This window comes from Clavelina lepadiformis, chromosome 2 (assembly GCF_947623445.1).
Source record: "Clavelina lepadiformis chromosome 2, kaClaLepa1.1, whole genome shotgun sequence".
Classification (NCBI taxonomy): domain Eukaryota; kingdom Metazoa; phylum Chordata; class Ascidiacea; order Aplousobranchia; family Clavelinidae; genus Clavelina; species Clavelina lepadiformis.
Window position 1 is genome coordinate 1,302,769 of NC_135241.1, and position 21,589 is coordinate 1,324,357.

Genomic DNA, 21,589 nt, shown 5'->3' on the forward strand with positions numbered 1-21,589 from the left:
TTTTAGGCGGCACTTTATTCGTGACCTGTCGCATTTAGTTGATATACTTAGGTTGTGGCCAACACTGCTTATAGATACCATGTCTCGTACTTGAACGAGCTTCCTGTCAAATGATGATCAACCATTCAGTCCAGCTCCTGTGCATTTTGTTGTTCCTCACTCAAACCACACAATCTCGACACGCTCAAGATGTCAATCTTACCTTTGAAGAGGACAGGTTGAGGTTATCTGTGGAAGGAGACAGCGCAAAGAAAGATGTGGAGGTGATTGTGCAATATTGTGTCCTCTTTGATTTTGCAGTCGATCTGCGAATATTTAATTTCTTTAAGATTACTGGATACTAAGTGTAAGTATAAAAGTAAGGAAGCCTTTTACTCAAGTGTTTTTCTTTCTAAAGTTACGTGTATTATACCTTTCTAAGCCAACCACAAACTTTATACGAGTTGGAAGTGTATGTGCCAAATACTCATTTTCTTTTTGTACAGTGTCGAGATTATCATTCCCTTCATAATTCGTCGCTGTGGTGTCAATTTGTGAACACGACTGACAACTGCGCGATGGACGAAGGTTTCATCAACTACATCAAAGTGGCGTTTTGTGAAACCAAACCCAAGAATTTGCCACTAATTGCAACTGGTTATGTAAGTAAATTAAATTTCTGAAATTGGACGCTAACCAACTGGTTGTTATGTTTCTTATGAGCATTTTAGTCAATTAATTTTTTTATGTGGCATTTCATAGAGGATTTTATTATCCAAAATTGGGTATTTGAAATATAGATTTTTTCTCGCTGTTGTTTTTCAAGTCAAGGTTTTATATCACAATCATATACTGATTAACTTTTAGGCTGTTTGGTTGATTTTGCTTTTTGTTGGTCTTGGGACAACCGCAGAAGGATAGTAAGTATTTCCGTTAATAATCATCTCTATAATTGCTCGCGTTATTGTCCCCAACTTGCTGACTTATTTCTTACAGCTTCTGTCCCGCGCTGGAGTTCATTGCTGCCAATTTGAGACTCAGCCACAACATTGCAATATCCTTTTTAAACTAGTTATTGCTATTTAACTGATAGTATTGAAAAATTGATGATACCTTTCTTATCTGCCTGCTCATTTATTATTATTAACTTTTTTTATGATCAAATCACTAATTTGTTGTTTACACAAATAGCTCGCAATCTTTCTTACCTGTTATAATCCAGCATTCAATCGCGTAAAGTCTTGAAATTGACCATTTCATTAACCAGTCATTGTTTAAAGTTTTTCTCCTTAATTACTGCTCACGGTCTCACCATCGTAGCATTTGGAAACGGTTCACCGGATATCTTCAGTGCCATTGCAGCTTTTACAAATTCCAATCCAACCGCTGCTGGTGTTGCCATAGGTGCTTTGCTTGGTGAGTCAGGCTGGTTAATTTTAACTTATTGTGGTGGTTGCTTTGTGGAATGTTTCGATCTGTCTGATGGTTCATGCCGGTACACAAATAAGGTGCTCAACTTTCATTGAGAGACATGAGTCTATGAATAACTTTATTTTAATATTCATAGATGATGCACAGTTTGTTTTTTGCATAGTTAGCGCTTCTATGAAATATAATCTCACGACTACTAATTACCATTCGATTAAGTTGGACCAATACATGGTTGCTGCATTGTAGGGGCTGCCATGATGGTGACCACGGTGGTGGCAGGCTTGGTTGCAACCACACAATCCTTTGAGGTTGCCAAACGACCATTCATGCGGGACATGATTTTTTTCATCGCCACAGCGTTTTGGATCTTCTGTCTATTATATCAAGGAAGCATTACACTGTTGAACTCCATAGGTCGGTTCAAAGTTCATCTAAAGAGGATTAATTGCGAAATTTATTGCTTTTTCAAAGACGCAAACTTTTCATACTGTTGTGCAAAGTTTTATATAAAAATGGTTTGTGTGTATAAAAACTGTTTGCATTCACAGGATTTCTTTGCCTTTATGTTTTCTATGTTGGAGTGGTGATTGTGGGACGATACATCCACCAGAGGCAGCGAGCTCGTAACTTTATCTCAAAGGAAATGCAGAACGAAGAAAATGTTGATTCTGTCAATAAGGCAACTTCATACGATGAACGATCTCGTTTACTGTCTCCTCCACCCATCAATACTTCAATCAGGTCGGATTTTGACTTGCCATTTAGAATAATTACTCAGCTATGCATAACGTTACTGGTATAATTCTTTATAAGCTGAATGTTAGACGTGTACTAACAGTAGCTTTAGTCTGATATTAATGGCAGCAGCCTGCAGTTCAGTTCAAGTGCGATTGCCGGTTTTCCACAAATGCTAGGGAGTTATTAACTGCAAATTTATAATGTATTTTTGAATTGAAAATTTTCGTCCTAAGACAAATTAGATTTTATAGATGGATTTATTAATTGTGAGTGAATATTTCATGCGACTTGTATTGTGCATTCATGACAATTTCACAAATTCCTACTTCCAGGAACACGAATAACAACAACGCCGATTCAGAAAGGGAGTGGGTGGATGTCCGAATCAGGACAAGCAGTTGGGCCACATCAACACATAAACATCATAATAATCAAGACGGAGCAGAAGAAGCGGAAAAAAGTAAGGATTAGTTCCAGGAACTTTATCTTCACTACTGTTCGTAAAATATCTTCTCAGTATGTTTATTTTTCTCACCCCCACTAAACACATGCTGCAGTGGATAACCTGAAGCTTTAATAAGTTTTACTCTTCATGCTCTACTTCTGTTCATTATTTTTATAATCTCGGCTTGACAATATCGTGATAAAAAATTTGCTTGTCTTTCCAGATGTCACTTCAGGAGAATTCAGCGACGATGATGACGAGCACGAAATTGATTTCAATGGTCGTTCCGTTTTCTTTATGTTGGCCACCGGTCTCAATCCACTTGATGCTAAAGACTGGAGGGAAGCGAGACACGTTTTCAAAATAATTATCTTATTGCAGGTACAATTGCTAAAGGTCTTGTGCATCATCTTATTCTATAATGCAAGTTACTTCAATAAATGCAGGCTCGGTGGTAATGTTTTTTAATTTCAGATTTAGAGTTACAGTTAATGTCGTTTTTTGCTTTCAAGCCCTTGTGTTTATTTGCTATTTGGGTTTAAAATGTCTTCTTTGTACACTAGAGGATCTAAGTTGGGGTCACCACTTGTACGACTTGAAAATCTAAGGTTATTTTTGTTTAGGTTCCTTGGAATTTTTTATGTAAAGCCACGATCCCTGTTGTAAAAGTAAATGGAGCTCGTCGAAATTGGAACCGTCCATTAAATTGCCTCAATCTTATTCTTGCTCCAATTTTTTGTGTATTTGCCACCAAAGGTAACGTTTTTGCCAGTGCACAGGTAACGTTACGCTTTGTGCCATATTGTACCTACCTGTGTAGCTTCTGGGTCAGTGATGTCTACTTCTTATCTCCAGCATAATTTTCCCATTAAAATTTTCATTCTTATCTTCATAGATCATGACATAAAATTTTGTTAGTAGATTGTTTGACTTGCTTGATTAACAATAATTCTTTGGGCTTATTGGCTTGAAAGTTAATTTTACTTTCATGATTAATTTGTACTTAACTTGTATTTTGGAAGCAGATTTCATGAGGCGTGCACAGATATCTGTTTTTCCTTCATTGTGCAATTTCATTCCATCCATTATGTCGTGTACTTTTAACTTTGCAGGCGGAGACGTAACTCTTGGCGATATATTTCCTCTCTGGGCTCTTTTTTTGACTATCGGATGTATCGCTGCCACGGTGATGTGGTTCACGTCAAACAACCTGCAACCTCCAGTTTATCATTGGGTAGATCCTCACTGTGATGATCACGTCTTTATGTTACTGACTTAACTACACTGGAGAACTTTCTCACTTTACCCTTGGTTGTGTAAAAAGCCCAACCTCTGCTAAAAAAATCATCTTTTTAACTGCACATTCCACTCATTCCCAGCTCTTTAACTAAACAACAATTCAATGGCGGTTGTCGTTTAGGTTCTGGCCTATGTTGGATTCGTGATCGCCATCATATGGACTTACATCATCGCCAACGAGATCGTCAACCTCTTGCAAACCTTTGGCGTCATTTTCAACGTGAGCAATGTCGTCATGGGTCTCACCTTCCTCGCTTGGGGGAATTCCATTGGTGACGTTGTTGCTGACGTCACGCTCGCCAAACAGGGGTTTCCCCGCATGAGCTGGTCTGCTTGCTTTGGCGGCCCTCTCTTTAGTATCCTTTCATTATGACGTCGTGTGTTGAATCAGTTGTCAATGCTTTTGCCTGCTAAGACAGAATTTGTAATGTTACGGTCTTTAGTTTATCGGGTGTGTGGTGATTATGAAATCGGACTCACCTCTGTAAGTTGTGCTCTTAACCGCTTCTGTTAGATCTTTTGATCGGAGTGGGACTGCCCTGCACTATCACCAATATTAAACATGGTGGAGACAATCCTATACTGGTAAGTTGTCCGTGCGCCTTTATTATGAACATTTCTCAACGGTCCGTCTAAAAAGTTCAGCCATTTGGGAAGCATAATGTCTAAACTTCACGTATACCTGCATCAATCAAAACTTTATCGATATGATAACAAAAAGGCCGGATTTCACTGCACGCTGTCCACAATGTTGCTTTAAACCTTACAATTGCTGCTCAGGTGAGCTTCAGTACCTTGGAGGCTGTGCTCTGTGGCGGAGTCTTCTTGAGTCTCTGTTTCACTTTCGTCGTGGTTCCGCTTCGCCGCTTTCAACTGACTCCCAAGTTCGGGATGATCCTCGTCGCCCTCTACGTGGTCTGGGTCATCTTTGCGGTGCTGGCTGGTGTAAATGTCTTCGGTTAAAACTAACCGAATTGGGATGGAGTTGTGGTCGAACTTTGCACCAACCTTGTTGACACTGCTGCGGTCACTAGGTCCAGACTACTTGATATTCTTATTTATCTGCTCCAGTATGCAGTTTGCTTTTTGACCGTTTATGTGCCTAATTTGTATTTTTAAGTGTTCGTTTGCGGCCAATTTACCTAATTTACCTTGCAGTGCAAGTTCATGTTACAATCTTCAACCGCCTAAATGTTAGTTCACACCGTACCTGTGTAGTTAAGATGCCAAAATTTCTTGCTGTGCCTGATTTCCATTTAGAAAATGACAATCTCTTGCTAATTAAAATGCTTGGTCAACTTGCCACACATTTCTTAGTGCAATACAATGTCCGCAATCTGTGTTACCTTTTGTGAGTTGCCGATTTAGAACCTCAAGAACGCTTTCTAGCTTTGTGATCAATGCTATTGCTACTTTGTGATCTAAACATGACTAAATGCTTTCCTAACATGCAGATTGATAATAATATTTCTAAACAACATAATAGCTTCATATGATTACCGTGTTACTCAGATATTGTAAATTGCCTTCGCAGCAAATAACTATTGTGACTTCATTTTAACAGCTTGAGTGCAATTTTGCTGAAATAGAGTTTCTAATACTTCCATTTTTCCTAATTACCATTGAACTTTATTCCTGGCTTTATTACAATTATGAAAATGTTTGAATGCCGTGTTACAATTTTGTCATCTGTAGCGGTTTCCGTGAATGTTTTCTTTTGCAATTTTTTTTGCTGCACAATCTTTTTGAAATTATTAAGCGGTCTTGAGATATTTTTGCAATTATTCTTAGTTGTCGTTTTTTCCATCAGTGTTCGGTAGCATTGTATTTATTCTTAATAAGTCCCAGATAGTTTGCCAACGTAAGTACATTTAAAGTACTAGAGCAATATATTGCGTGCTTAATATATTGGCAAGCAATCTCCGTTCTGTGTTATGCGTGCAAATTGATTTAAAGGAAACCTTAAGGCCATATATGGAGAATATACAGTGCTATGTTTTCAATTTTCGTACAGTTCGGATATTGTTTTCGGTTGCTGTTGTTATTTGCTAGTTATCAATTATTTCGTTTGATTTATTGCGCAAACTTTAACCATTTGATTAATTATTTCTGTCATGTTCATAAAATACATTCTGGAATTACACACAGTTGTGTTTTATTATCAGATCACACAAATATTGACAGCCGAAAAAAAACAGAATAGTTAATTTTCTAAGGAAATAACTTAACTAAACAACGATGAGCCATTCAGGGTCACCAGGGTTCGTTGCGTGGTAGTATGAGATGGCTTGGACAAGATCTAATGCGTTCAGTTATAACCTTTCCATGCAAAGCTGTTGACAACACCCATCGATAAAATACGTCCTTCGGCAATTCGCCGCGAGTCTGGAACTTTCCTAGACGCTCCAGTCGTCAGTTTCGTCACAATCCGATCCACCGATTCCCTGTTTCCCTTCTTGTGTCGAAATCCGTCGTCCCACCAAATGCTGTACAAATACGCCGTTAGTGGTTGCAGTGGTAAAACATAGTTGACTCATGGTGTAACAGAATCAAATGCTACAACTACGAATTAAAGGTGGATACGTTTCCATTTTGAACTAACTCCATTTTTCTCGATCTTGGCATGGTCAGTTTTTCCACGGATTGTTGTATCTCAAAATTGGTCATTTTCTGTTTGCCGAGTGGAAATCTACACGGCGTGATTGTTCCCCATTTTTCGGCCGGAGCCATGACGTCCAAAATGACTTTCCAGAAGTTACCTATCACCTAAAAATAAGATAAAACCTACAACTGAACTTGTACATGACAACAACTCCCATATAAGACGCTTTGATGGATTGTTTGGTGATGGCGTTAACGAGAAATTGATTGCTGTGTTTACTGAGTCGAACACGATCAGAAATCGAGATAAAGTTCGCCAAAGTAGCTTCTCTTCTCATGAACGTCTCAAAAGCGTGAACAATCTGCAAGTTTTTGCTTCTCAAGCCCGTGACGTTTCTTACTTCATGTCGGGTTTATTTTGGCTACACCGGCAAATTTATTTACACAACAAGGAAATCGATTCGCAACAACTTCCCGCCCCGCTGTTAATGCGGCTGTGTTCTACCATTGATCGCTCTTTAGGAATTTACTAAACTGACTAATCTCGGTTGTTTAATTCAAGTAATTTCTTCACGATGTAGTCATTTATTCTCAACGTAAACTTCTTGCCTTAGAGATGTGCCTTATATAGATCTTGCCTTTTATAAATGTGACAGCGCGACGTCTTCTATCAAGGCCTCAAAAGCTGAAGTGAAGTCGCGACACAAGACGTTCTGATGAGTCTAGGGTTTTATATAGAGCAACAATGTATTCAGAGTGCGACGCGTTCTATTGTTTGATTTGTACAAGTTCCTGTACCTTATTCATTACGAAGTAACCAGAGCTATCTTTTGTACGTGCGGTTTTCAAGTAATCCCATTGTTTGCCACCACTTACACTTTTTCATTGAACTGTTTATTCTGGCGCTATAATAAGCCCCATTAATCTATGAATAAACAATCATATTATTACAAGGCGTTGTAAATGTTATTTTATCGATATTATTTCCGCCTGTTTCACGTTTTGGTCACTCACAGGCAACTTTGACGACATGAAAGCTGCAAATAAAGACGGTTCGTTTAATGTTGCAGAGTTTGTTCGTTTCTCGAAATTGCGGCATGAACACACCAGAAGGACCCGGAAATAAAGCTGGACGACATTTGTTTTGTCTCACGTTTTGATGGCTGCTGGCATTTAAACACCCGAATTCCGGTTGATTCCTTCGAATTTTCAATTAACATTCAACTGCGTCATCAATTCTGCGGCTCGTTTCAGTCTTTAAAGGATCGCGCTTCGCAAATCCATCCATGTCATCTTTCATCCGGTCATCATGTTGTTTGTATTTCTCGGTCAGTATTAAGTTTATTTTATCAAGGAAATTTCTCAGAAATTCTTTCTAACATCAATATTTTTTGGCGTGTAGCTGGATTCCTGGTAACATTGAGGTGTTGTTCTTATAACGAGAGGAATCTTGTGTTTAGCTGAACATTATGAAACCACGTTTTCTGCAGCAATTGTAAAAGATTAAAATTGATATTTCTCACGAGCGGAAATGCAAATGTTGAAAGTTTATTTTGACAAAGGCTTAAAGAGGCTTCATTCAGCACAAGTCGTTGTGTATTTCAATTAAGTTGTAAATTGACGCTTTTTAAGATTTCTAGCCTGAGGCCGAATAACTTGCGTTTTGGCTGCTACTTTATAGCGTTTTACTTGGGTAAATATTTATGGAATTCAATGATTAAAAATCTCAAAAAATAAAACTCTACCAGTAATTATTTTCCATTGCTTGAAAGCAATGTACAAGCATTAGATGTATTTATCTCGAGGTTTTGAGGGTAGCAAGTTTAGATTTTATCTTTATGCAGCAATCGGTCTACTTCTTATATGTTGCATTTTCTAATAATTTCTTGCTTGTTGTAGTATTTTCATTATAAAATAAAAGCAGTTTTGAAAAAAATAGTATGAAAATTCCTTATTTAGTTAAAGCCTTCTATCAAGCACTTGGAAAATTTTAAGATCTATAAATGACAACCACCAGCGGGCAATGGAAACAAAATTTACGACATCACTCCAAAAATAATTCAAACTCAGCTCAAAGAGCACGGTTTAACTTGGGTTATTTTAGGCCATGCTGCACAAATAAACGTGGAGCCATTTGCTTCAGTATTTCATAATTACATTTCAAAGCAACCAGAGTAGCTTTTGGCGACCTGAAATAACCGCGTGACGGTCGTTAAAATTTAATTTAGTGTCCGCGTCATTTGATATTGCTGCGGATTACGGACTAGACAGCTTTAATTAGTATTAAAATTATCACCTTACTGTAATAATCTGAATAGGAGCTGTGGTATGTCAAGAAAAAATCTTAACTTTATGCAAACGAGTTTGTGTTTTTATCTAAGATAGAGCAATCAGTTGTGATAGAATCAGTTCTTCAAGACGCTTGAAGAGAGAATTTGTTGCAAAGTTTTACAAAAGAATTTCGTTGGAGTTTACTTGTTCGAAATAGGTGAAATAGTGAATTAAGGATTACCGAAAGAAAGTGGTTAATTTTCAAAACAGTATCTGATTACTTGAAAAACTGAAGCTCTACATATAAATGAGGTTTACTGTCGTCTTATAATCTGTATTTCGTAAATATCTTAGCTTGACCACAGATTTTTTTCAATTTATTCCATTTGGATGTGTAGCCATGGAAGAAATAGGATTGTTCCTAATTCTTCTGATATCCTCTGTAATACCAGTTCAAAGCCACGTAAGACTGACTTTTCCGCCAGCTCGTGGTTATGACCTGGACTTCCTTGATAACGGACGTACGAGAGGTCCATGTGGACAACTCAAGCTGCCAGGTAGTTGCGGTGATATTTACAGGTGTCTGTTTCTACAAAGCTCAAAGGGATCAATGAAAAAAAATCAAAAGACGAATGAAATCAAAAAACGTCATCAACACGTCATAAAATTACGTCAAAAAACGTTATTAAAACGAATGAAACTGAAACGAGTTGAGATATGTAAAGCGAATCATCATATCTTCTGTTCAGTGTTTCTAACATAAAAATTTGAACATAAACGCTTTTGAAACTTCGATGACAACTTTTCTTGCTGGTGTTGTGGACTTTTTATTCATGTTCGGCCGCACATGAAATAGTTTCGTACAGCAATGTTCATGTGAGATCAAAATTAAACTAATTTGTCATGTAGGCGATCCAGTGACAACTTTTCTTGAAGGAAGCTCGTTTGACGTCACATGGCACTTGGCTTATGCCCACAGGGTAAGTAGCGATCGGAACCGATCAGACTGATGTAAGTATAAGAGAGTACATGATTATAAACAACAGTGAGTGATTAAATGCTTTGTTGACACGCCTTTAAGTGACGTTATATCATCCAACGACGTATAGTGTCTCTTTTTCCTCGGCAGGGAGGCATAAAAGTTGAACTTATAAACGAGACCTCTTCTACACAATTCGATACTTTGGCGATGCTCACTTCATCGAATTTTATCTTCGCGAATGACACGACGTAAGTGATTTAAGTTATAAATGTGACGCTAACGCTTAGCTGTCAACATGTCACAACCCTGTCATAAATGTATGCGCCCAGGTGACTAAAAAGTCGTTTATAGATTGCAGAAGGTCACGGTCCGTCTTCCGAGCGGGCTTATTTGCGACCATTGCACTCTTCGTTTGTTGCGAGAAGCTTCAGAATGGGGAGGGCGGTACGCGTTCTGGAGCTGTGCAGACGTCGCCGTAATCCCACGAACGAAAGCGCCATCTGGATCCAATGTAGACTTCTTGTTGGAGTCGCTGTATTCACTCGACTACAACCTATCGTATTATGAACCATTTTTGGGGCCCGACCCATCACCAGCGTCTGGTCCAGAACCAACATCTGAACCAGAACCATCATTTGAACCAGAGCCATCATTTGAACTAGAGCCGCTATCTGGACCGGAACCATCATCTGGACCGGAACCATCGTCTGGACCGGAACCATCGTCTGAACCAGAACCATCATCTGGACCACAATCACTGCCAGTAGTTGGGGACAGTCAGCTTAACTTGGAGGAAATACTGGACTTATACGGTCTACCTCAGAGGGGTAATATGGATGGAGAGTTGGCCTGCTTTGATGGTAAATGTCTTAATGAGGGGGCGTGCGATCAACAAACTGGTCTGTGTAACTGTAGTAAACTTTACAGTGGAGACAGATGTCAGAATAAAGGTTTGTTCTTTCATAAAAGAAATATTTAATGTCAATCTATTAAATTAACTTTCTAACTGCGAGTAGGATAATGCTGTTACTTTGTGTAATCAGATGAATGCTGGAATGACGTTGACTGCAATTTAAACGGTCAGTGCATTGATACAAGAAGCACGACATATCCAAAACTGGTTTGCTATTGTTATCCTGGATGGTTCGGTACAAGATGCGACAGAGGTAGGCTAAGTCTTTGCCAAACACATAAAAATTCTTCACCGTATTTTCTTCGTCAAGAGTATGTTTGATCACTGATTGATACATTTTCATGATTTAGTGTCTCAGATAACTGAAGTATCAGATTACTCTTCCAACCCGGAATATAAGAGCCTGGAGGTGAGTCCCGACAACGTTTTTATTTATTGGAAGTATCTACATAACCAAAGCGAGATTGAAATCGCTTTTCGAGTTCGAACGACCAGTTGGGTTGGCATCGGATGGCGACCGCTTGTTCCTAGTAGACAATGTGGCTCCTTGGATTATATTGGGGACGTGCGAGCCAAACGAGATAACCTCATTGGCCTTGAGACACAAGGCAACTCAAGAAGTATATCGGTAAGAAACTTAAACCTTTCTATAAACAACAAATATCTGTAAAACTACAAATTATTGTTTGAACACAAATTAAGGAAAAGTCTAAAAACGTTGAGTTTGACTTGCGTGTGATAGACGATGCATTTTGACATAACTTACGCTAAACTATAGGAACTAAACTAAACTACTTTGAAATTTCAATAAACAGTTTCGGGCCGAGAATAAATCGTATGTACTTGTATTTCGTTTGTATAGCCTCACACCGATCCGGACATCATTACAGAAACAACTAGCAACATCGAAGCACTTTGTAATGGTGATGGCAACGTTCCAATTTTAGCTGTTGAACCAACAAGCAACCCCGAACCAGAGCCGTCAGGTGAACCAGAACCTGATTGGTGGACACCATCTAATGAACCAGAGCCATCAAGTGAACCCGAACCAGTAGCATTTAAATTGACACCAAATTTGCCTGGATGGTTTCTAGAATTCCTACAACAAACTCCATTTTCTTCTCAAAACAAATCCGACTCGTATCCTCGCTGGTTCAAGGAAGTGATGGGCGAATTAGAACCAGGCGGAGGATCACCTGATATACCAACATGGTTTCAAATGTTTTTAGAAAACAATCATTCGCCAGAACCAGAACCGAGCTATGAGCCAAATGGCGAACCAGAACCACATGGAGAACCGGAACCACAAGGATATCCCGAACCAACAAACGAACCTGAGCCAACAAGTGAGCCAGAACCGTACACTTTACCATCCAACCTTCCAAATTGGTTTCTGGAGCATCTTAGTTATATTGACCCAGAGCCGGGTGTTGGAGCGGAACCATATCCAAGATGGTTCCAGGAAAGAATCGGTATGATTGATCCTGTTGGAGAACCATTACCTACACCGAAATGGTTTAAAGATTACTACGATTATGACTATGCAGAAACAGACGCTGATGTGAAACCATCAAATGAACCTGAACCAACAACTGAGCCACACGCAGAACCAAAACCCAGTTATCGACCACCTAGTGTTACAGGCGAACCGGAGCCTACAAGTGAACCTGAACCCAACGTTGAACCAGAACCATCAACAGAACCAGAACCGTATTGGTGGTTAGAGCCATCTACAGAACCAGAGCCTCACGTTGAACCAGAGCCTTATGTTGAACCAGAGCCTAATTGGTTTTGGCCATTTGTTAGTGAGCCCGAACCCAACGGTGAACCAGAACCTTCGAGCGAACCAGAGCCTCACGTTGAACCAGAGCCTCATGTTGAACCAGAACCTCAGTGGTGGTTAACATCAACTGCTGAACCCGAACCCAACGGTGAACCAGAACCATCTAGTGAACCAGAACCGTACATTTTACCACCCAACCTTCCAAAGTGGTTTCTAGAGCATCTTGGTGTTATTGATCTGGAACCTGGTCTTACACCAGAACCATATCCAAGATGGTTTGAAGAATTACATGGTATAATTGATCCTGTTGGAGAACCATTACCTACACCAAAATGGTTTAAAGATTACTACGACTACGATTATAACGAACCAGACCCTGATGCAAAACCGTCAACCCAACTTGAACCAACTCATGAGCCTTCCGGCGACCGAAAACCCAGTAATCAGACATTTGGTGTTCCAGGTGAACCAAAGCCTACAAGTGAACCAGAGCCTCATCGGTTTTGGCCACCAGTTGTTGAACCTGAACCCAGCGGTGAACCAGAACCGTATTGGTGGTTTACACCATCTACGGAACCAGAACCCCATGTTGAACCAGAACCTCATGTTGAACCAGAGCCTTATGTTGAACCAGAACCTAATTGGTTTTGGCCATTTGTTAGTGAACCCGAATCCAACGGTGAACCAGAACCTTCGAGCGAACCAGAACCGTATTGGTGGTTTACACCATCTACGGTACCAGAACCCCATGTTGAACCAGAACCTCATGTTGAACCAGAACCTAATTGGTTTTGGCCATTTGTTAGTGAACCCGAATCCAACGGTGAACCAGAACCTTCGAGCGAACCAGAACCGTATTGGTGGTTTACACCATCTACGGTACCAGAACCCCATGTTGAACCAGAACCTCATGTTGAACCAGAGCCTTATGTTGAACCAGAACTTAATTGGTTTTGGCCATTTGTTAGTGAGCCCGAACCCAACGGTGAACCAGAACCTTCGAGCGAACCAGAGCCTCACGTTGAACCAGAGCCTCAGTGGTGGTTAACATCAACTGCTGAACCCGAACCCAACGGTGAACCAGAACCATCTAGCGGACTTGTACCAGTCACCTTTAAATTTACACAAAATCTACCAGAATGGTTTCTGGGATTTCTAAACCAAAACTTATCTTTTCCCCAAAACAATTCCAACTCATACCCTCGCTGGTTCAGAGAAATTACGGGCGAATTAGAACCTGTCGGAGAACCACCCACCTTGCCGAATTGGTTACAAGAGTTTTTACAAAATAACTTTTTACCTGCCCCAGAACCAACCTATGAGCCGGAACCAATTTACAAGCCGGAGCCAAACAGCGAACCAGAGCCCGACGCAGAACCAGAACCAGAACCAGAACCCGAACCAGAGCCTTCTGGTGAACCACAACCAACGGGACTTGAAATAGATGCCTTGAGGGTAGCACTTGGTTCTCACCCAATGGATTGCACCGACATAGTTATTGGTTCTGTTAAAGGTAATCCGGATTATCGGAACGCTCAAAAGCAACCAGTCTTTGGTATAAAGTTTATTTGTGATAGGCTACGTTGCGTAGTTCAAATTGGCACTTAAAGTTTTAGAACCTAAACTTATCTTGTGTGTGTGTATATATATATAAATATTACTTCTGAAAAAGTCAACTTTTATAGGAAATCTTCATCGAGTTCAAGATATGTATACTCGTGATCGGTCAACACCGCGAATTGATAACTTCTTTGGCGGAAATGACGACATAACATCAGCTATAGGGTCACAAGTGGACGGGTTTACAACCATTGTGTTTCGAAAGAAAACAACAGGTCTTGAGTCTTTGACACACTACTGAATTTTCATGTATATTAAATTAAGCAAATTATAAGTTTTTCCGATCAGCAGTATCTTGCCGATTTTACTGAAATCAAACAACCTTCATCACCTCATGAAGTTTACTTTATTTCAGCCACTCACTTTACTGACACTCCCATATCGCCTGGGCCCATGCACGTCATCTGGGCCAAAGGCCAAGAAGTGTCGTCCTATGTTCACCGGCCTAGATCGGGTTTGGAAAGTTGCACCGCAAGCGATTACAGGTAACAAGTTGATTCGCTCGCACTCTAATATACTGTGTGACGTGTAATATTTCGAGACTGTATTCTTGCTATTTTGGCAGGTTCTACCGCCACGACGAGCTGAAGTATCACGGAACATCTCCGTCGCAACGTGGCGCAACGACCGTCTCATTCGATGGTGCGCATCATCTTATTTTGCGTTGTTATGACAACAAGATATCATCCATTTGTGGCTAGCATCACCCATCATTCGTTGCTTGCCGCAGCCGCTTGTGGTTGTTTGTTCGGTGATAAATCAGCAAGTACATAGCCCGCTGACATTAATTTCTTATCTATAGTTCCAGTGAGTCCAAACGAAAAACCTTCTAAATGCGAAAGTGAATCGGGCGAGTTTAAACTTCCAACACAGTGCAATTCCGATGAGGTCAGCTTTGATTGCCAATATTTTGTGGGATGGTCTTTGAACAGTGGCGTCATCACTTTTACTATCAAGGTTTGACCATTTCTATTTAACTATAATGCATATATTGAAGTAAAATGTTTGTACGAAATGTTTTACCATGACTTTGATTGCGATCGTGACCTCAACCTTGATTGATTGATAGGCAAGGCAACGGAGAGACGGCTACGTCGCTATCGGCATAAGCGATGACCGGCTAATGCCACAGTCTGACATTTACACGGCATCGATGGAAGAGAATGGAAAAGTAACCGTCGTTGACAGGTTGGTAGTTGATGACGTTTGAGGCAGGCATTTTTGAAACATTTGTGGGTCGTGAATTTCATCTCTTTCTCATTATACCTGTGGGTTATAAACCTGCAGTTATCGTCTTGTTATTAGTTGTTACACACAAAAATATAGCTTGACAAATTGCCTAACTATGCATAATAATGAATAAAAGATCCATGACCGTTGTGTAAACAGCATCGATCACAAGCGCTACTGATCACGAAATGACACAATATTTGATAACGTTAATTATGTGGTTTATGATTGGTCTTATTTGGATGACATAATTGTGACTTCATTCAATGTAGATGGGCAGCGGGCCGCTTCCGACCATCCGCTACGGAAGAGCAAAATGCTTTTGACGTCAGGGGAAGCTACCAAAATGGTGTTTTTACTGTCAAGGTTGTTTCTGTTCTTGCTTGGTTTATGATAATTGTTTAACACTGTCTTGAAGTTTTATTGCAATTCACTTCTACCGCTCCGTTAAAATTAATGTACATCAACTGCAGAACCCGATAATAATTTAATTAGCTATAAGCTAAAGATATACCCCATAAGCTAAAGATTTCGATCTGATTCTAAAATTAGCGTTGGTTGTTGAATAATTCTGACGTGCGCGAGTTCCTCTAATAATCAAATTTTTAAATAATTCCTTCCTGACAGTTTTCCAGAATGCAGGACACTGGCGAAGCTAACGGCGATTTATCCTTTACTGACCAACAATGTCGTCACCTGATGTTTGCTCAAGGCACTCTTGCAGGAGGCGAAATCACTTACCACACATTCAGGCAAATCTTGACGTCGCAGAAAGTAAGATTTTACTGATATACAAATTCTGTTTGGTCTTTTACGATGAACTTATGGTGTCTACTTGCTTTCTTATTTTCGCGTACTATGGATGTATATTATCGAATAACTCAACAAAACTGAAAGTCCACCTCTTTTGCAGCTTTGTATTCATCCTTGTAATGCTGTCACACACACGTCTTCAGGTAACGCTTAAAGCAACTTCACAATTTCTCAAATTTTGTAAGGTCAGATAACGTTTCGACTTTCTTCCTTAATCGTCACTTACGTTTGCAGCAGAAAGTGAAAGCTTAGAACTAGGGACAACTGGTTCGGCCGCAAGCACAACAAGTTCGGTAAGAACACCTAACGCCACAAAAACTGCAGATACCACCGCAACAATAGCACCGAGCACAATAGAATCAGCGCGTGAAAAAGAACCGACTCCCTCTACGGCGCCGAGCATAAATGTCACGACAACAAAGACAGCAACAACAACAACAACAACAACAACAAGACCAACATCATCGACATCGACGATGGAAGACGAAGGTAAAATGTCTGTGACGGCAATGAAAATAGCCGGTAAAAAACACCTATTTTAATAAATTATGTCGCTTTTAATATTTTTCTGATGCTTGACATCCTATTGACGTGTAGGCTACCTTCGCAATGTTATAAAACATGATAACACGTCATGTAACTGTGTTTCTTCATTTCACATCATGTTTCGAAAAGGTCAAACGAACAATAGCCAATATTTTCTTATTCGTGTACGGCAGCTTGTGCAACAGAAAACGGAGTTATAAAAGTGCCTCCAGACTGTGATGAAGGTTTTGACTTCACCTGTGACGCCTTTGTCAGTTGGTCGTTGAAAAATGATGTCATTACTTTCACAGTAAAGGTAATCTTAATGAAGCAAGTGGCTTCTTTCAGCCAAAAATATAAAGACATCAATGACCACTTTTGACTGCCACCGAACGAGCATTTGTATTTAGGGTCGACCACCAGCAGGTGGCTACATTGCGCTTGGCATAAGCGATAATAAAGTCATGCCGTCGTCTGATATTTATTTTGGATGGATGAGGTTCCTTCAGTTTTCTACGGAAGTCATCTTTTGGGACAGGTATAACAATTTGGTTGTTTATCTTTGCATATGACGTAGGTTAATATATTCATTTTGGCAAGTATTTAAGCATTATCAGTCTCTTTTCTTTGCAAGCACTTTTAGGTTCAAGGTCAATAAAACATTGGAAATTGACGAGCGATAAATCGCTCAGATACCAACCTACTTGACAATGGACACTTATTTAGGCTTATATTGATTGAACAACTATTTAAATTCGATATATGTACAGTTGGGCGAGAGTGAGAGCAAAACCTGAAACGGATAATCAGCAAAATTTTTCACTTCTCAGCAGCACAACCTTTAACGGCGTCCTCAGCTTAACTGTAAGAATAATTTTATGCAATATACCTTTTGTGTATACTGTATGGCTATGACGTGTATGACGAGGTAACATCATGCACAGTTGCAGACAAACATGATGTTACCCGTTACATGAAGCAACATGAGATTAAAGTTAGTAAAAGCGTTATATTTGGCATTAGTTTTCAAGGCCACGTGATACCGGAGACGGAGCTGATTGGTCGTTCAGCGACACCGAGTGTCGTCATTTATTATTTGCAGCCGGCCCTGTGTTCAACAAAGACATCTCATATCACACGCAGAGGATGGTGCTCACAGATTCAAAAGTTAGAATGCATTCTATGTACATTAGCCTGCTACACCAAATAATGCAACTATACTATTGGGAATACACCTAGAGAGTTCCACACTTTAAAGCTATTGGCAGCCTGTTTTAGTAAATATCAACAGCTCTTTATTTTATGGCTTTCTCAGGTCTGTATTCGACCGTGCTCAACCAACAATCAGGAACGCGATTTAGGGCTTTCCCCTTCCGCAAACACAAGTGTGCCCTCTTCGGTTGCAACTCAACACACAGATCCCTCGACGACCGCTGGACAAACTTATGTGAGCTTTTGTCTTTAACTTGCATGAAGACCTTTGAACGCCAACGTGGGAACGCGTATGAAGATTTTATAAATGAATTTTACAGCTGTTCAGTGATTGAGTCACTTTTGACAAACGTTTCCACGTTACTCTAACTATAAAATTGCTTCTTATAAAGCCTGTTGATATCGCGACTACTCCTTTCATGATGGTGGGCAAAAGAAGAAGCATTTTCTTACGCGGCTCGTTTCGCATCACAAACTTAGAGATGAGCATATCATACTCAGACCAACTCTCGCAGCGTTTCAGGCAATTGCGGAGCCGCCTGCAAAAGCAGGTTCGTCCAAGGATAAGGAAGCACATTGATCAGATTATTTAGATGTAGCGACATTTACAGAACTATGAAGTCGCAGTCTCGCTCAGCCTATTTGCTTTAGATAATGGACACACTTTCTCACGTCCGGTCGAATCCAAGACATACTCTGGATATGGCCAGCGTCAAGGTTGTAGCTCTCAGAAGAAGAAGTCCGGAGGGAATGAGCGTCGCTTTTAATGGTAACGGGGATACCAGAACGATGCAAAATAAAATCTTGCAAGTAAGTTAGTCACTACCCTTAAAACGTCACTTTTTCGTCTCGTCTTTTTCCCGATGAGACGTCTTTTTTTTTGCAATGACTAAGGTACCTGTGCGTAATAAGGCCCGGTCCATAATAAGGCCCATTGCTCATATTTCGCAAACCCGTGCAAATAAATTTTTTTTTTTAAAATTAATTTAAAATTTTTAAAAATTTTATCCCTATATAAAAACTAATATAAATTCATGATGGTTTACCAGATTTCATCCTTGTTACGTGATCAACCGATTCGCTAGAGCACAACAAAAATTTGATATTTGCAGTTAAGGTGGTTTTGTTAATTTAGAAAAACAGTAAGTGAGAATTTGGCCGGTTAAATGAACTGTTGTCATCCGGCTGAAGTTTTCATGTAACAACCAACTTAGCATTGAAAAGGATAATGCACTTTTTTTTGCTAAAATTTTTCTGATAATAAAAATGTGACATTTTTTTCGTGGATGCCACATGCGCCTAATAAGGCCCATGCAAGATGCTTGGCTAATTGATTTCCAGACTTCAAGAGTGGTTCCAGTCATCAGTTGGAAAGTTGTTGCAGTATGCTCCTAATAAGGCCAATTTTTTGGAATTTTTAATTTCTTTATAAAATTTTTTTGGGGGGTTGTCAGGTATTGTGGTTTTAATATGTTGTAGTCATATACCCTCACTAATAGAATACGATTTTTCAGTCTATTCTCGTTTGTGGTTCTTGAGTTATTTTCAAAAAAGTGTTAGGTGGGCCTTAATTGGTACAGGTACCTTATTATTTTATAAGTGTTCTGTTCTTTAGTCAACGTAAATGAAATGTAGTCCAAGAAGTTTGTGTAAAAAGTTGCCTTTTTAACTAGTACAATGTGTTGACATGATCGTCTTGTTTTAGGGTATAGATGCAGGCCTCCAGACCATACTCAAATTCTGTTCTCAAATTTAAACTTTTGTTTTTTAATCACAGGGAGAGCTAATGAGTTCGTTTAAAGAAGTAATCAGGAAAAACCTCGGATTCTTAAATGGAGGCAGCTATAAAGTGGACTTAAACTCAGTCAACATAACCGGTAAACAACCTTCATGATAAGTAGGCTAGACTAATTGTAGTAGGCTAGAATAATTGGAGTTAACACAATGCTTAGTAACAGTAGGCCTAATTCGAACACACACCCTAAAGACACAACGCTATTTACGTTATTTTTCGGTCAGTTAAATAGATACGCTGGTTGGACAAGCAAAGTTATATGCCAAAGTTATCGTGTAAACTTTTCTATGTAGCAATAACGTAGCCAGTAATTGTTAAGACTAGTAAATGTGTAATAAAGCTACGTTCTGTATTTCATGAAATAAATGTACGGTAGACATTCACCAAAGATTATGTTCATTTTAGTGTACAATTCGATGTATGATGAAACTTCGGAGATCAATGACCCCACGGCCCCAATATCTACCCGAGGAACAACGTCAGAAGCAGCAGCGTGGAACTCGCTTACGAGCTTGCCTTTTATTGGAGGAGCACTTGTACCTATAGCTGCTTTTGGCTATATGTTGTACAGAAGACTATCTTCATATAACTGACAAAGCTGATGTACTGATGCAATATGTTGTTTGGTTATTGCTTTTATTTTCTTGTCACAAATGCATTTTTTGGAGAATTTGTGTTGTAAAGTTGTACGAAGGTAGTTTTTCATTACAACAAATAAATATACATTACATATCCAAGCGTTGCATGTCATGTCATTGCCTAGCTTTAACGTCGTTTAAAATTTGCAAATTGATGTTGGACGGTAATAGACCTAATAATTAATAGGCCTACCATATTTTCATCGCCAAAAAAGAGGACAATTTCTTCAGTAAGTACAATGCAAATAAAGTTTTACGTTTAAAGAATTTATCACATGTTTTTGGATAATTATACGCATATGCACAGGTAATGCATTCAGCTTCAAAATCATTACGTCCTTTTCTGAAAAAAGGATACTTCTGCCGCAGTTCATCAGAAAACACAGTGTTCCTCTTTGGCATTATTGCTTAGCTTTATTTAGATTTTATGTTTGTCTAAATTAAAACAATGATAATAAAAATTATTAGACCTCATGCTGTCGCTGAAAAGTTATTTGACATGACTTAGGCCTCATGCCGAAAAGTCACATAAACATATAATTCTGTTGAAAATATAAGCAAGAAAGCGCAAAATGCAAAAAAGGAGGACATTTGGGCATTTTTCAGTGTCCTCGGAGGACAATTCATTATTCTATAGAAAAGAGGACAAATCCTCCTAAAAGAGGACATATGGTAGCCCTACCTAATAAGGTTACAGGGTTAAATCTATGCTTAACGTTGAAGAGAATGGCAAAAGTCATTTGACCGTAATTACTAACGCTTCATGTTAATTTTATAGTTGTACGGTTCAAAGCTATTTAGTCCATGGTCAGTTCGCCGTTAAATGTGGGATTTTGTGGTTGATACCTTGAAGTTGCCAGGCTACTACCCTTATGTTTTCGCCTGAAGGCTAATGTATAGATGCTAGAAATATGTCCTGACTTAGAAAAATCTGACACCAACTAAATATGTTACGAAGACTTGTCCTTTCCAACACTTTGAACTTGAACACTACAAAAAGAAATAAACAACTTGCAAGTAATACCAGTTCAAAAAAATGAAAAATGAGAACAGCTAAAACTAATCATAGAATAAGAAAAAGAAGAAGAAGAAGAAGAGGAAGTCCGGATGGAATGGGCGTCGCTTTCAATGGTAACGGGGAGACCAGAGCTATGCAAAATAAAATGTTACAAAGTAAGTTAGTCCAGCCCATTCGTCAAGGATTAGCCCATAGGAAAGGGAAAAAGGAATGCACGGATTTAGCCATTCATATGGGCTGAAGGTAATAATTCCATCTTTTAAAGTAATTGTTGTAAGGCTGATCGTGTTGGAATG

At 39.3% G+C, this 21,589-nt stretch overlaps 3 protein-coding genes across 4 annotated transcripts; 2 read left to right on the forward strand and 1 right to left on the reverse strand.

The window, feature by feature from the left end:
• The first annotated feature begins 3 nt into the window (after positions 1 to 3).
• On the forward strand, positions 4 to 6,035 carry LOC143445471 (mitochondrial sodium/calcium exchanger protein-like). Its single transcript, XM_076944589.1, has 14 exons — positions 4 to 263; positions 486 to 641; positions 847 to 899; positions 976 to 1,033; positions 1,284 to 1,395; positions 1,657 to 1,824; positions 1,959 to 2,151; positions 2,481 to 2,608; positions 2,817 to 2,974; positions 3,217 to 3,349; positions 3,706 to 3,827; positions 4,014 to 4,248; positions 4,407 to 4,477; positions 4,673 to 6,035. The coding sequence occupies exons 1-14, from the start codon at positions 111 to 113 to the stop codon at positions 4,853 to 4,855; spliced, it is 1,923 nt and encodes a 640-aa protein (XP_076800704.1). The 5' UTR covers positions 4 to 110; the 3' UTR covers positions 4,856 to 6,035.
• Positions 6,031 to 7,170, reverse strand: LOC143445473 (uncharacterized). The gene is made up of 2 exons (XM_076944593.1): positions 6,495 to 7,170; positions 6,031 to 6,378 (listed from the first exon to the last, which is right to left on the reverse strand). Exons 1-2 carry the CDS (start codon positions 6,620 to 6,622, stop codon positions 6,201 to 6,203), a joined length of 306 nt encoding a protein of 101 aa, XP_076800708.1. The 5' UTR covers positions 6,623 to 7,170; the 3' UTR covers positions 6,031 to 6,200.
• A 1,979-nt stretch (positions 7,171 to 9,149) lies between these two features.
• Positions 9,150 to 20,374, forward strand: LOC143445632 (uncharacterized). Of its 2 annotated transcripts, none has more exons than XM_076944877.1 (25): positions 9,150 to 9,321; positions 9,674 to 9,744; positions 9,894 to 9,994; positions 10,098 to 10,696; positions 10,790 to 10,912; positions 11,010 to 11,287; positions 11,522 to 13,955; positions 14,128 to 14,277; positions 14,418 to 14,547; positions 14,628 to 14,704; positions 14,865 to 15,019; positions 15,132 to 15,250; positions 15,565 to 15,658; positions 15,920 to 16,066; positions 16,206 to 16,248; positions 16,340 to 16,594; positions 16,825 to 16,946; positions 17,041 to 17,168; positions 17,401 to 17,494; positions 17,654 to 17,797; positions 17,946 to 18,077; positions 18,235 to 18,393; positions 18,494 to 18,652; positions 19,620 to 19,719; positions 20,043 to 20,374. In XM_076944877.1, exons 1-25 carry the CDS (start codon positions 9,165 to 9,167, stop codon positions 20,228 to 20,230), a joined length of 6,159 nt encoding a protein of 2,052 aa, XP_076800992.1. In that variant the 5' UTR covers positions 9,150 to 9,164; the 3' UTR covers positions 20,231 to 20,374. The 2 variants fall into 2 exon arrangements, with proteins under 2 accessions (XP_076800992.1, XP_076800993.1); XM_076944878.1 differs by having other exon boundaries at positions 16,343 to 16,594.
• The last annotated feature ends 1,215 nt before the right edge of the window (positions 20,375 to 21,589 follow it).